The sequence below is a fragment of the Ranitomeya imitator genome, chromosome 1 (genome assembly GCF_032444005.1).
Source record: "Ranitomeya imitator isolate aRanImi1 chromosome 1, aRanImi1.pri, whole genome shotgun sequence".
Lineage (NCBI taxonomy): Eukaryota > Metazoa > Chordata > Amphibia > Anura > Dendrobatidae > Ranitomeya > Ranitomeya imitator.
This window is the reverse complement of record NC_091282.1, coordinates 44,419,995-44,435,903: the sequence shown is the minus strand read 5'-3', so window position 1 is coordinate 44,435,903 and position 15,909 is coordinate 44,419,995. Positions and strand designations below refer to the sequence as shown.

Genomic DNA, 15,909 nt, shown 5'->3' with positions numbered 1-15,909 from the left:
TGCTCTTCTGTGATCCCTCTGGAAATTATTTTATCTTTGTGCGTCGGGTCTCAAGGGGCCCCATGAGTTCTATGTACACCCCTGCACTGTGTGTGTATATATATATATATATATATATATATATATTTACACACAATATGGATCAGACTGAAGGCAGCAAAACCAAGAAGGTGCACATATGGAGACAGGGAGTTAAAACACGTGTAAAACGAACCAGATTAAATGTTACACATACCTTAGATTCCTCAAAGTACCCTGTCCCCCCACCCACGCTTCTCTGATGACAGCTTTACACCCACTTGGCATCTCTCCATCAGCTTATTTGTGGGATTTGTGGGATCATGGGCCTTCAGAGAGTGTTTGCAACCATTGGGTGTGATTTACAGAGGTGATATTGGTACACAACACCATACAGTGCTGGGCCCTGTTTCACAACTGTTCTAATATGGCAAGAAAGGCTCAACTAAAGTGAATAGAAATGACATTCCCTCATTGTTTTAACACATGATGGTTAGTCAAACTAGACAATTGCTAGACCCTAGAAGGTATCCTCAAGTACAGTCATGAAATTCATTAATCGCTATGATGAAACTGGCTCTCATGAGAATCATCCCGGAAATTAAAGACTGAGAATTACCTCTGCTGCAGAGGATAAGTTCATCAGAGTTTCCAGGCTCAGAAACCACAAATTGACAGCACTTCAGATAACAGCACTCAAAAATGATGTACAGACATCAAGTAGCAGGCACATCTTAACACTGTCCAAAAGAGACCGCGAGAAGCAGACCTTCATGGTCGAACTACTGCAAAGAAGCCACAACTAAAGACCGCAAATAAGAATAAAAGGATTGTTTGAGCCAACAACACAAGGACTTGATATTAGATCAGTGGGAATCTGTACTGTGGTCTGATGAGTCAAAATTAGTGATTTTTGGTACCAACTGCTATTTCTTTTTGAGATACAGAAAAGGTGAGAAGATGTTTCTACATGTGTGGTGCCTACCGTGTGGCATGGATGGGGAGGTGTGGTGGTGGCTTTTCTGGTGACACCATCGGTGATTTATTCCAATTCAGGGCACTCTTACCCATCATGGCTACCATAGCGGTCTGCAACAACCACCATCCCATCTGGTTTTCACTTAGTGGGACCATCTTTTGTGTGACTCAATGACTCAATGACTCAAAATGCACCTACGGGTTATGTAACAGATATGCGACCAACAAGTTCAGGAAGGACAAGGCACCAAAACAGCAGGTTCTTGATAAAAAAAAAATGACCAAGAAGGAGAGGGACTGAGGCTGTGTCAGATGATATGACCTCGACAATCACGCGACGTCAGCAAAAGTGAGATTGTTTTCGGTGAGGTGGACACAGAGTGATGGCACAGGAGCCGCTAAGTGCTCAGAACCCATTGAAACAGCTTCAAGACTGTTGGAAGCCATTCCATGGGACAACTTGATGAAGCTGCTTCATAGAATGCCAAGATGGTGTAAATCTGACATCAGAGTTAAAGGGGCTGGGGGGTCTTTGAGGAATTTAAGTTAATTTGTTAACTTTTCATATGTGTCTCTTCGTTTTGCTTTCTTCAGTCTGGATCTATAATGTGCACATTCCAATAAGAACAAGGAAAAACTTTTGACTTGTTCTGTATGTTTTATTCTAAATATACATATTATACCTTATTTTCATATCTATAGGAACAAATGGCACCACAATGGAAAAAAAATGTAAAAAAAATATACTTTTAATAGGGCGATACACAGGTGACATATATGTTTATAATATATATATATATATATATATATATATATATATATATATATATATATATATATATATCAATATAAGCATTTAGGACCTTTATGCATCTCAAACAGATTTCATATGCAGGCATAAAGTAACATTTTGCACAGCAGTCAAGTCATCTACTTTTTAGGGTTTCCTGACCTGGTCCCCACTGCAGTTCACACTGTCTGTGACTACATTTTATTGTATTTTTTTCCCTTTGTTTTCCTTGCTCTTGTAACCACACCTCCATTATAGAAGCCACACCTCTTAAAGGCCTTTTCCATTTTTAGCACCACACGCTGTTCTTGTACCACCCTATGCACCGCTTTCCAAAGTTACACAGCGTAAGGCTGTAGTAGGTCCCCTACAGAGCGTTTTGCTGATCTGTTCTCCTGTACAATATGTCCTTCTGGAGCATAAACTATTGCCACAAGGAAGAGGATACTTATTTTGCCCCCAAACCTTCTTCTTGATCAAAGGTGAGAGACTGGATAACGCAAATGTTGTGTTGAAGTATTACTCTTGGCAACAGAGAACCTGACACCAGGATAAAAGTGACCCATTTTTTCTTTTATTTTATTCCCACTTCTCCCCTAAATATTTCATTTTCTCCCCTGTATAAATCTGCCATATTATTCCAGGGATTTGGTCTTTTAATCAAGTGCTAATTTTTATAGTCTCTACAAGGAGGCAGTAGATCACAGGATCCTCGGGGGTGTGTACTTAGGCTCCTCTGGATTATTACCCTGTGAGCCACGCCCACTAGGTAAAGACTGTAAAATTTAGTGATAAATTAAAAGGTCCACATCTCTGGAACTGTATGCCAGATTTTAAAAAAAGGAAAAAAATAATACTCAAGGGAGCAGAGGGAATAAAATAAGAGGAAAATCTAGACGTTTGTCCTGTTGACAGGTCCTCTTTAAATAATGTTTTTGAAAACTTGCCTTTTTTACATCTGCCCCAAATGATTTGATGCATCCCCCATTCCACCGTGGGGTCCTGAAAGAGACAAAGGTGAAGGGTCCGAGGAGACTTTCTCTTCTTCCCTTCTCTTTAGACATGCTGCTTTAGGATTTAAGTTTCTTTCTGCAAAAAAATGTTTAAAAACTTAAGTTGAAGGGACGCCAAAAAAACACATCTAACAAAAACAAAACAGAAAAGTCAAGCTGATACTTATATGCAAAAACATTTGATTAAAGGAATATTCCATCGTTGGTAGTAATGGCATTTGTACAGTTTGATAAGTTCAGATCCTTCCACTTCACTTTTCAGGATAAAGGATGTATGCTGACCCCTGTTTGATTATTGCTGTCCACCAAAGGGGACAATTTTAGTTAAACTCCTGAGCTCCCCCTGGTGGTGACTGCAGGCAGTCAAATATTTGATCACTTAATCAGTGTCTATAAAGTGGAGCTCTACAAAGCTGTGACCACCATAAAGTTGGAATGAAATGAATTAACATGGAATTTTGGACCAATTTCCAAAAATTCTATTGTATTATCTTAAACTTCCAAAAAAAATTTGGATAAAAAAAATTCAAAATTTAGCCTAATGATAAACACGTTAGTCTCCCTTCCAAGACGTACCTCGGACTTGTTGCTCTAAGCTAAGAATCACGGCTACAGCTTGATGTAATATAAGAAGCTTGGTCTGTGGTTTGTCGCTCTTAAGGTGAAGTTGAACCATTCGTCCCAGCTCCTTGAAGGCCTCGTTGATGTCACGCACTCGGAGGCGCTCACGAGCGTTATTTGCCATCCTTCTTTCTTTTTCCCTCTCTGCTTTCTGTTCAGGTGTCAGATCCTCATCGTCGTTATTGCTGAGAAATAATAGAGAAGTTTTGAATAAACACTCAACGCAAATTAAAGGCATAGCGTATTGGCATAAAAAGCATAAAGGGTAGCGTAGAGACATAATAGTAACATAAAACGTCGAGTATACAAACAAAAAATACAGTAAAGCAACATAAAAAGAATAAAGTCTTGTATAGATGAATAAAAGATGAATAAAAGAATAATATAGAAACATAAAAGCATAAAGCAGAGTATAGAAAAATAAAAGAATAGAAGAGAAACATAAAAGCATAAAGCAGAGTATAGAAAAACAAAAGAATAGAAGAGAAACATAAAAAGCATAAAACTTAGAATAGAGCCATAAAAAGTATAATGCATAGCATTTAAACATAAAAGCATAAAGCATATTATAGCAGCATAATAAAACAAATAAAAACTTTTTTTATAAGTTGCTCATACATCAATTCATAAGAAATGACTACATTTAATGCAAAATGCATCAGAAAACAAGGGGTCATTACTGTTATTGGTACACCCAGTTATTATATTTGAGGAGGACCTAAATGGGAAGGAAGCTGGGGTGCCGGATCTTAATGGAGAGGAGCATGGGGAGCAGGAGCTAAACAGGGAGGAGCATGGAGTGCAGGACATGAATAATGAGAAGCATGGGGTTCAAAGCCTGAATGGAGAGGAGTATAGTGTGCAGGTCCTGATTGGGGAGGAGCTTAGAGTGCAGAACCTGAATGGGGAGGGGCATGGGGTGCAGGATATGAACAGGGAGGAGCATGGGGTGCAGGACCTGAATGGATAAGAACATGGAGTACAGGGCTTGAACGCAGAGGAGCATGGGGTGCAAGATCTGAATGGGTTGCAGGACCTAAATGGGGTGCAGGATCTAAATTGGGAGGAGTATGGGGTGCAGAGCCTCTATGGGGAGGAGTAATTGGCACATGGAATGAATGTGATGGAGCATTGAGTGCAGGACCTGAATAGTGAGAAGCATTTAGTGCGAGGGTCTGAATGATGAAAAGCATGGTGTGCGTGACCTAAATGGGGAGGAGCATGTTGTACATGGGCATGAATGATGAGAAGCATGGGGTGCAGGACCTGAATGGGGAGGAGCATAGGATGCAGGACCTGAATGGAGAGGAGCATGGGGTGCAGGACCCGAATTGGGAGGAGCATTGAGTGCAGGTCCTGAATGGGGAAGAGAATGAGGTGCAAGGTCAGAATGGGCAGGAGCATGGGGTGCAGGATTTGAATGGGGAGAAGCATGGTGTGCAGGACCTGAATGGAGAGGAGCATGGGGTGCAGAACCTGAATTGGGAGGAGCTTGGAGTGCAGGACCTGAACGGGGAGTATAATGAGGTGCAGGATCTGAACGGACAGGAGCATGGGTTGCGGGGCCTGAAGGAGATGGATCATGTCTACTGTTTTTGCGCTGTGTGCTTTCTCCCTAGGTCTTGAATTGTATATAACACAGAGTATAAGCTTTTCCTAATTTTCAAAACCATTTACATCATTACTCATAAAAACAGTCAAAAAGCAAATCAAAAACAGCCATAAATATGCAAGAATAATACCAGTTGTAAAGCTTTAATGTCTATATCCCCATGACAACACTTCCGGACCACATGCTTCTAAAAGCTCATTGTTGCTGCTCATGGACACTTTCATGAAAGAAGGTCCAGTAGTTCTATGATCTGGCAGAGTACAAGAAGTGTTGTCATAGGACCCACAATTTTAGGGTTGTATCACTTTAGTTTCAACTTCCTCCAGTAAAACCAACAGGAACAGGAGTCAGGTTGAGCACACTGATTATGGAGAGGGACCATTGGGGGTCATTGTATTCTCGATATATAATAATATATTATGCACATTCCAGTCATTGCAAAAATGTACTGCACAAATCCCAGCTCCCCGCATAGGACGCCCCGCTCCTGGGCTGTACCAGCACTCGCCCCTTCACGTGTCTTCTGCCCTTTTACGTGTGAGGTGGGATCCCAAAACTGCCGCCCTCCATATTCATGCCGTGTAGTAGAGCTGACTCCGATTTTTAACTCTTTGAAGGTGCAATGCTCAGATAGTGCATAAAAAGCCGCAACTGCGAGTCCTCCCGGAGCGGGCGACACTTGCCACCGAGGCTGGAGGACTAGTCTGACATTCACTAGCCCAGCATGCCGCCGCTTTGACTCTCAGATAAAAGTGCACTGGATCGTCCTAGTCCCACATGTGGTTACGGTGCCAAAATAGACTGATTGAAAAAGTGCCAAGTGCCCGCACCCAAGCACTGGCGCTAATAAAGTTAGCTGTGAAGTCGCTAGACTGACATAGTTCGAGGAAAGGAAGGAGCTGTGCGCCGCGCCTTTCAGGTCATCCTCAAAAACACAGCGAGATGCAGCAAGTGGCGAGTTCAGAGCAGCCAAGAAAAAATTGAGAACAAAAATGTCAAAGTTTACTTTCATTTTTTTTTTTTTCCTATTGAAGGAAATAGGATAAAGGGGGTTCAAAAACATCAGGGGCACATCGAGGGCTCGAAAAGTTCACAGCGATATAGAACTCTCCGCTATATCACATGTAACATCTGCCAAACCATATGATTTCTGGAGGCAACGAGGGCGTCCAAAAAGTTTATAAAAAGTTTTTGCGTAAACAAAAAGTTTTACAACTTTTCAATAGAGATGAGCGAACCCGAACTTAAAAGTTCGGCGTTCGTAACATTGCAATATTCAGAGAAGTCTCAGAAAGAGAGAGAGTTTTTTTCTGGTACGGAATCTTCCTCGGCTCCGCTCATCCCTACTTTTCATCTCCTCCAGGACCGAGTGATTTTCTATTTTTGCATTTTTATTTTTTCCTCCCTTTCTTCCTAAGGTCAAAACATTTTTCCAATTTTTCCTGCGACATAGCCTTGTGGTGGCTGTTTATTTTATTTTTTTCTGCGGGCAAGTTGTAGTTTTGAATAACATCATCCATTCTACAATGGAAAATGGGGCAAAAAATTTAAGCAAGTTGAAGTTCTGCAAAAAAAAAACACAACTGACTTTGGTTTTGCTTTTACGGCTCCATTGATTAGAAAAAAAAAATCTATCTGGTGGCACGATTCCTCAAGTCAGTACGATTACGGCGGTACCAAAATATATACTTTTTTTTTATGTAAGTGGCAGGGAAAAAAATGAGGGAACTTCTAAAAAAAAAATGACATTTTGCTTGAGTCGCCATGTTCTGAGACCCATAACTGCCTTCTTTTCACGTACAATGGAGCGGAGTGACGGCTTATGATTTCAGTGATACTATTTTGGGTTAGATAACATGTTTTGATCGCTTCTTATTGCAGTTATTTTGCAATGTTGAGACCAAAAATAATCAAGTTTTGGCATTTCGATTTTTTTTTTTCACTTTACGACATTTACCTGTCGGGCTAACTAACTTTCCATTTTGCTACATTGGACTTTTACAGATATGTAAATATTTATATATGGCTATTTTATTTTTATTATTATTATTATTACTAATATTGTTATTTATTTATTGATTATTATTCCTTTATTGTAATGGGAGAAATACTTTCCAAAACTTTTTTTTTTATACTTTATTTTGTAGTCCCCTTACTAATTAACTTTCTATTTTGATACATTGGACTTTTACAGATACGCAAATATTTATATATATGGCTAGTTTATTATTATTATTATTATTATTATTATTATTATTATTACTACTAATATTGTTATTTATTTATTTATTTATTGTTATTCCTTTATTGTAATGTGAGAAATACTTTCCAAAACTTTTTTTTTTATACTTTATTTTGTAGTCCCCTTACTAATTAACTTTCTATTTTGATTCACTGGACTTTTACAGATACGTAAATATTTATAAATATGCCTAGTTTGTTATTATTATTAGTATTATTATTGTTATTAATATTGTTGTTTATTTATTATTCCTTTATTTTAATGGGAGAAATACCTTCCAACCTTTTTTTTTATATTGTATTTTGCAGTCCCCTTACTAATTAACTTTCTATTTTGATACATTGGACTTTTACAGATATGTAAATATTTATATATGGCTAGTTTGTTATTATTATTATTATTATTATTATTATTACTAATATTGATATTATTTATTTATTATTATTCCTTTATTTTAGTGGGAGAAATACTTTCCAAACCTTTTTTTTTTTTTACTTTATTTTGTAGTCCCCTTACAGGACTTGAACCTTCAATCGTCCGATCGCTTGTACTGCCACACTATAGTATTGCTGTACATAGTAAAAATCCCGGTCTCCTATGTTTGCCATCCTTCCCAGTTGTAACGTCATGGCGGTCATGGGCACTTTCAGCAGATTTCTGGCTGTTATAGCAATCCATCGGTATCCCGAGATCGCGTCATAAGGGGGGGGCGATGGACGTATTGGAAAGTCGTGGCCCTGCGCTGTGCATGCTGCTTTCAGAGACTGCCAGTGACATTTAAGACGTTTTCAATGCAGGCTCAGCTCCTGAGCCTGCATCAGTGACGGGGATCTGACCCTGGATGTAATATACTATATCAGATGTCATTTTTCATGACATTTTGAGTTTTAAGCATTTTAATGCCAAATTCCTTATGGCTTTTGAGCCCTTTTAGTTTTTTTTAGTCCTGCTTATTTTGGGGGGTTTGTTCAACAAAGCGGGCTCAGTTTTCATAATCTAGATGTTTAGGGATACTTCATCAATTCGGGGAGAACCTACTTCTTGGACTTGACCCTCCTGGTAGCTTTTCTCGAAAACGTGGCGGCATATCGGACAACCTACTTGGCGGAGATGATACAGAGCTGGGGTCTTACTCCTGCTGTCCTTAGGATACAATCACCCGATAGAAGGCGGCGGTGTCCGAGCTGCGCCTTTGCCAGTACATTTCCGAAATGAAGACGTGCGGTCTAGACCCGTAGGTTTCCACCAGGCAAAATCGCCACGGGTGGAAAGTAATCCCACACAAAAAAAGAACATGGTCTCTCCATAATCTTTTCTGTTCACTTCATCAAAATCCGGTGAAGGAATTAAATGAAGCGACGCTATTATATACTGTTACCTAGATCTTGACCTCGTAATTGATTTGATATCCTTCTTGTCGTCATCTAACTTCTTGTCGTCGGATCCTTTGGAGTCTTGAAGATTTTCATCTCCTTCGTCATCTGATTTGATTTCCGAGCTTCCCGGAGACAAGTTCTGTCCTTGCAGAGCGGCCGGGAGACCTGGGAGGAAAGGAAGGATTCATGGTCGGCAGAACAGGCACAGGCGCGGCAGAACAGGCACAGGCGCGGCAGAACAGGCTCTGGCGCGGCAGAGCTCAGATTGTCATGTACAGTCACGATACATAACATCGAGTGACACTGCCAGGAGTATTTTACATGGGACTGCAGATAACGGAATCAATTATTTTCCCGACGTTAAAAGGTCCAAATGCAGTGCTTTCTTATTACACAGTACATCCTAAAAAGGGGAAACCATTTTTATTTAGTTTTTAACTTAAATCCATGCATTTGGGATTCAAAAACTAATTTTTGCAATTTCATTAGAAATGTTGCACTTTCGGCTTTTACCGTCTCTTTGTTCCCTTGCGCAATCAACTTTGATGCGGTCTCTGATCATCAATCAGCTGAGCTCAGAAAAAACAGAATTCAGTTTACCTGCAGCTACCACTAGAGGGCGCTCACAGTATACAGAATATTGTGTTTTAAATTGACTAATACACTAGGTTCCTTCTAGTAATGGCTACATTTTATTATAAAACTTTAGAGAAGGGGATTTACGGTAAAGCTTTGTATCAACATGGACTGCTATAAGGATGTCTGTTAAGGTAAAATTCTGTTTATCTGAAGCCACCACTAGGGGGAGCTCACTGCTCCCCAATTTATACATCTCCCGTGTGATATACAGTACGCTGTGTGATTCTCGGCTCACTCGGGTATAGGAAGCTAGATCATTATGTTGGTAATGCAGTGGGATTTGGAACAGAGAAATAGACTGCTGCAAAATTGTTTATTATGAAAAAATTAATACTTGCAAGCCGCCACTAGAGGGAGCTCACTGAACATAGATTTGTGCAGTTTTAATGGGTCTTATGTGTGCAGTAAATGAATGAGCGCCATCTGGTGGTGGCTGCAGGCAACCCAAGTTTTATTTTATAGCTTCATGGCAGGGGATTTGGAGTACTGTATATAAAGAACTCTACATGGATAATATTCTGCTTACCTGCAGCCACCACAAGAGGGAGCTCACTGCACATAGATTTGTACAGCTCTAATGGGTCTTATGTGCGCAGTAAATGAATAAGCGCCATCTAGTGGTGGCTGCAGGCAACCCAAATTACATTATACAACTTTAGGGGCAGGGGATTTAGATCTCTGTATCAAGATGGCTTGCTATAAAGATGTGTTAAACTCTATTTACCTGTAGTCACCACTAGTTGGAGCTCACTGCACACACATGTATGCAGTTAGTATACTTAGTGAGCTACTAAGCTCCCCCTAGTGGTGGCAGCAGCCAGCTAGAATCTTATCTTAACACTTTAGTGCAGGCGTTTTGGAGAGCAGTGCAAAAACTGGATTACTTTCCTAGTTTTTTGAATGGCAAATCTGCCTGGTTATGCAGGAGTGCATCATTAGATAACATGGAAGATTTTCCATTCAGGAGCCTGGAAAATGTGAGTGATTTTGATCGTTTATCCTTAAAACCAAACTGATCAGCTGATTGATGGTGCTGTAGAAGAGGCACAGCGCCAGACACCTTGTAGTGGCCGTGAGTGGTACTGCAAGCTCTGTCCTATAGAAACGAAAGGGAGAGAGACTGCAGTACCATTCGCAGCCACTGCAGGATGTATGGTGCTGTGGCACATCCGATGCGCTGCATTAGCAGATCGGTGGAGGTGCACCTGATCGGTGGAGGTGCCGCCGATCACAGTACAGCACATTATTTACAATATTTTTTTTTTTTTACCTCTGTATGGATCTTGAGACGGATTTAAATCTGGTGACGTGGCCGACTGAACAGGCAGCTGCGGCACCGACACCTGATTTGGCACAAGTGAGTGACTCCCTCGTAGACTGTCTTCTCGATGAGATCCCACCTGATGAAAAAAAAAAAAAAAAATTCAAAGTAAAGTTAGTTTTAATAGTTTTTTTTTTAAAACACATTTTCCCTGCATTGCAAAATAAAATAAAAGCTAAAAAAAATGCAAAACAAAAAATAAAGATAAAAAAAAAGGAAAATGGGCAATTAAATAATTAAAAAAAAAAGTGTAACCTAAAAAGTATTGTAAAAAATACCCATGAGATGTGAGAAATGGTCAATATTTGTAGTTTTTTTTAATTTAACAAGCAGCAAACCGAAGCTCTTGAAAATGGTGAGAAATTAAAACGCATGTGGTATCAGAAAGTTTTAGAATTATTTATCAAAAATTGACACAATTGTAACAAACCCTCAGTTGCGAAGGTTTGTTGTGAGAATGTTTTCATTAGTAAGCGGCGATCTGGCAAATGTTGAGGAATTGAAATTCCAGGTGCGTTAAAGAGTTATGGAATTATTTCTTAAAAATGTAAACAATTTGTGGCGACAATAGTAACAATGTATCAGCTGCGAAGGCTTATCGGGACTGTTTTTCTTTCACTAGATGCAAGCAGAGCTATTGAAAAAGGGGGTGGAATTGAAAGGCGACGTTTATTAGAGGGATTTAGAATCACTTATCACATATTGATATGAAATCCGTAACATTCTAGAACACTGGATAATGTGGGAAAGTCATTGTACTGCTGTTCCAGGAGAGAGGCACTAGAGGGAGCTCTCGAGCTGTGCGGTCCAGGCTCCATAAACAGCACTTAACACGCGGTGCTTTGCGGTGTTGCACAGTTAGCGACAAATATGGAAGAGTAACTCAGGCAGGTAAAACGTCAAATTGTCTCCCTGGGTGCTGCAGTAGAGCGCACTGATTCGCACCAATCTGTCTTCTATCATGTCCGCCAACAGATCTGACAATTATCTTAATGCCCATATGCTTAATTGTGGGCTTCTCAATTCCCCCACTGCTATCCGAAATCCTGCAGGATTTTCCATTTTGGCATTTAGCTTTCGTTTCAAGGGAAAGCAAAAAAAAAAAAAAAAAAAATCTCAGGATCGCCAGCTTTACTATAATCCTCCGTTAAAGTCACCCCATCACTAAAATAAGAGAAAAAACAAGAACGTTCTCAGGTCTGATAAAATGGATACAAATCCGTCAATAGCCAGACCCACCCATTCACCAGGATGCTACAAATATCTCAATCTGTGTATCTTCAAGTGACCTGATCGGGAGCGCACCGCCACTTTAAATATTAAATATTCCAGTTCAGATAAATATTTCCAATTTTTGGGGGGTAATAAAATGCGACAATGTGGGGAAATGTGCCAGGGCAATTCTGTTTCCAATAACTGTGTCCAGTCCCTGATTCATTTGTTACTTTATTATTATTATTATTATTATTATATATTTTTTATATAATATTTTATTTAATATTTTTATCAATTATTTAATATTTTTATTGCTATTTTTTAATTATTATTTTTTGATTTTATAACATTTTTATTAATTTTTTCATTTATTTTATATTTTGCATTTTTATTGCTATTGTTTAATTACTCTTTAGATTTTTTTTTAATTCTCTTGCTCAAAATTTTTTTTATTCCTATAACTTTTCTTGTTTTTTTTAAATTGTTTTTATTTGCATTAATTTGTAATATTTTTTTAAAATGTATTGTTCATTTTTTATTACTTTTTTATTTTTACAACTTTAATTATTTTGTATAATAGTTTTTTTATTTTTATTCATTTTTAATTATTTTTTTTAAATGTATTTCTCATTTTTCATTCTTTTTTTATAACTTATATTGTTTTTTAATTTTTATATTGTTCATTAATTTTTCATTGCTTTTTTCGTTTATCCTTTTTTATAATTGTTTTTTATTTGTATTAATTTTTCATTATTTTTTTAACGCATACATTTTTTTTATCATTTTTTAATGCATTCTTAATTTTATATTACTTTTTTAATTTTTACATCTTTTATTATTATTTTTTTTTGATAATTGTATATTATATTTTTTTATTTTTAATTAATTTATTTTTATTTAGCGTATGGGTGATTCCTGCCTACGGACGTAGGTTGAAGTATAAGTCGTCGGAAATAAACGGAAAAAAAAAAAAAAGATTAATTAGTATTTTTCCTGTTGTTCGGATTTATATCACACTGATTTCTGAGATTATTTGTTTCGTATCCAGCTGCCAAGCTTGTTCTATCCTAATCCTCCATCTGTGATGCACAAAAAAAAAATAAAAAAATGTAAAAAAAATATTTAAAAAGAGAAAAAAAAAAAAAAAAAAAAAAAAGGATAACGCTACGTGTCCAAATGTTTGCCTTAAGCTGCGTTATTAATTAGCGGCCTAATTGAAGTGTGTGTTACAGTGTAATCTGCTTATTGCTAATATGGCAGGTGGAGGTGCGGCGAGACCAGAGCGAAGAAGTTACAAAGTTTCTTCTATGGGTTCCGCAAACAATTAATTGTAACAGAGTGAACACCTGGCGAGAGAAATTCAGCCAGGAAAGTGTTTTTTTTTTTTTTTTTAATTAACTGAGAATAAATTTTTGTTTGTCGTAGAAAACGTAGCAAAAAAAGGAGGAGAACGTAAGTCAAGGTCTGAGCGGCGGAGGAGGAGGAGGACGCAGAAAGATATCGCAGAACTTCCATCTTCTTATCACCGTGTTTACTCCTCGCACCGTACAACTTTAACTGTAGACAATTTTTAGAATACAAGTCTGCAGTTACTCCATGCGACTCCACACTTATGGAGAGCCGAGAGCCGGCAAGCGTGAGGCTGCACGTATGCAGTTTGCCTACATGCGGTCACGTACCGACTAGACATGCACCGCCTCACTCAATGTAAATGTATTGACACTTCTAGTTGGAATGTGGCCAGAAGTAGGCAAATCACATACTGGCGGTCACATGATCGCCGGCAGCGGAGAATCCTCGTAGCATGCGCAAGTCGGCAGTCACATACAGTGTGTTAACATTCTTTTTTCGCTGGCATGATCATTGATTATTAGTTATTACATTATATTATGCCTACTCACTATTGTTTCCCTGTCATTATGTTTTTACATGCCCTTTGTCTTTTTTATCTTTCATAGCATTGTTTTATCCAATGAAATATATTTTTTTTACATTTTGTTTACATTGTCATCGTTTTTTATCTGAATAGGCCCACAGTATTATGGCCAAACAGCTCTTCACACAGTATTATGGCCCCACAGCTCCTCACACAGTATTATGGCCCCACAGCTCCTCACACAGTATTATGGCCCCACAGTCCCTCACCCAGTATTATGTTCCCACAGTCCATCACACAGTATTATGTTCCCACAGTCCCTCACCCAGTATTATGTTCCCACAGTCCATCACACAGTATTATGGTCCCGCAGTCCTTCACACAGCATTATGTTCCCACAGTCCCTCACCCAGTATTATGTTCCCACAATCCATCACACAGTATTATGGTCCCGCAGCCCCTCACACAGTATTATGGCCCCACAGTCCCTCACCCAGTATTATGTTCCCACAGTCCCTCACCCAGTATTATGTTCCCACAGTCCCTCACACAGTATTATGGCCCCACAGTCCCTCACACAGTATTATGTTCCCACAGTCCCTCACACAGTATTATGTTCCCACAGTCCCTCACCCAGTATTATGTTCCCACAGTCCATCACACAGTATTATGGTCCCGCAGTCCTTCACACAGCATTATGTTCCCACAGTCCCTCACCCAGTATTATGTTCCCACAGTCCCTCACCCAGTATTATGTTGCCACAGTCCCTCACACAGTATCATGGCCCCACAGTCCCTCACCCAGTATTATGTTCCCACAGTCCCTCATACAGTATTATGTTCCCACAGTCCCTCACACAGTATTATGTTCCCACAGTCCCTCACACAGTATTATGTTCCCACAGTGCATCACACAATATTATGGTCCCACAGTCCCTCACACAGTATTATGGTCCCACAGTCCTTCACACAGCATTATGTTCCCACAGTCCCTCGCACAGTATTATGGTCCCACAGTCCTTCACACAGCATCAAGTTCCCACAGTCCCTCACACAGTATTATGGCCCCACAGCTCCTCACACAGTATTATGGCCCCACAGTTCCTCACATAGTATTATGGTCCCACAGTCCTTCACACAGCATCATGTTCCCACAGTCCCTCGCACAGTATTATGGCCCCACAGCTCCTCACACAGTATTATTGTCCCACAGCTCCTCACACAGTATTATGGCCCCACAGTCCCTCACACAATATTATTGCCCCACAGCTCCTCACACAGTATTATGGCCCCACAGCTCCTCACATAGTATTATGGCCCCACAGCTCCTCACACAGTATTATGGCCCCACAGCTCCTCACACAGTATTATGGCCAAACAGCTCTTCACACAGTATTATGGCCCCACAGCTCCTCACACAGTATTATGGCCCCACAGTCCCTCACCCAGTATTATGTTCCAACAGTCCATCACACAGTATTATGTTCCCACAGTCCCTCACCCAGTATTATGTTCCCACAGTCCATCACACAGTATTATGGTCCCGCAGTCCTTCACACAGCATTATGTTCCCACAGTCCCTCACCCAGTATTATGTTCCCACAGTCCATCACACAGTATTATGGTCCCGCAGTCCCTCACACAGTATTATGGCCCCACAGTCCCTCACCCAGTATTATGTTCCCACAGTCCCTCACCCAGTATTATGTTCCCACAGTCCCTCACCCAGTATTATGGCCCCACAGTCCCTCACACAGTATTATGTTCCCACAGTCCCTCACACAGTATTATGTTCCCACAGTCCCTCACCCAGTATTATGTTCCCACAGTCCATCACACAGTATTATGGTCCCGCAGTCCTTCACACAGCATTATGTTCCCACAGTCCCTCACCCAGTATTATGTTCCCACAGTCCCTCACCCAGTATTATGTTCCCACAGTCCCTCACCCAGTATTATGTTGCCACAGTCCCTCACACAGTATCATGGCCCCACAGTCCCTCACCCAGTATTATGTTCCCACAGTCCCTCATACAGTATTATGTTCCCACAGTCCCTCACACAGTATTATGTTCCCACAGTCCCTCACACAGTATTATGTTCCCACAGTGCATCACACAATATTATGGTCCCACAGTCCCTCACACAGTATTATGGTCCCACAGTCCTTCACACAGCATTATGTTCCCACAGTCCCTCGCACAGTAT

The 15,909-nt window shown here is 39.8% G+C and overlaps 1 protein-coding gene across 11 annotated transcripts in view; it reads right to left on the bottom strand.

Moving 5' to 3' along the window:
* The window catches only part of TCF4 (transcription factor 4), a 581,252-nt gene that overhangs the window by 2,611 nt on the left and 562,732 nt on the right, over positions 1 to 15,909 (bottom strand). For 6 of the 11 annotated variants that reach the window (XM_069746012.1, XM_069746015.1, XM_069746018.1 and 3 more), the window contains 4 exons: positions 10,560 to 10,689; positions 8,665 to 8,815; positions 3,376 to 3,605; positions 2,734 to 2,875 (listed from right to left, as the gene is read on the bottom strand). In XM_069746012.1, coding sequence (XP_069602113.1) covers positions 2,739 to 2,875; positions 3,376 to 3,605; positions 8,665 to 8,815; positions 10,560 to 10,689 — 648 coding nt within the window. In that variant the 3' untranslated portion in view covers positions 2,734 to 2,738. Of the gene's footprint in view, positions 1 to 2,733; positions 2,876 to 3,375; positions 3,606 to 8,652; positions 8,816 to 10,559; positions 10,690 to 15,909 lie in introns of all 11 variants that reach the window. The other 5 variants (XM_069746014.1, XM_069746016.1, XM_069746011.1 and 2 more) reach the window with 1 other exon arrangement.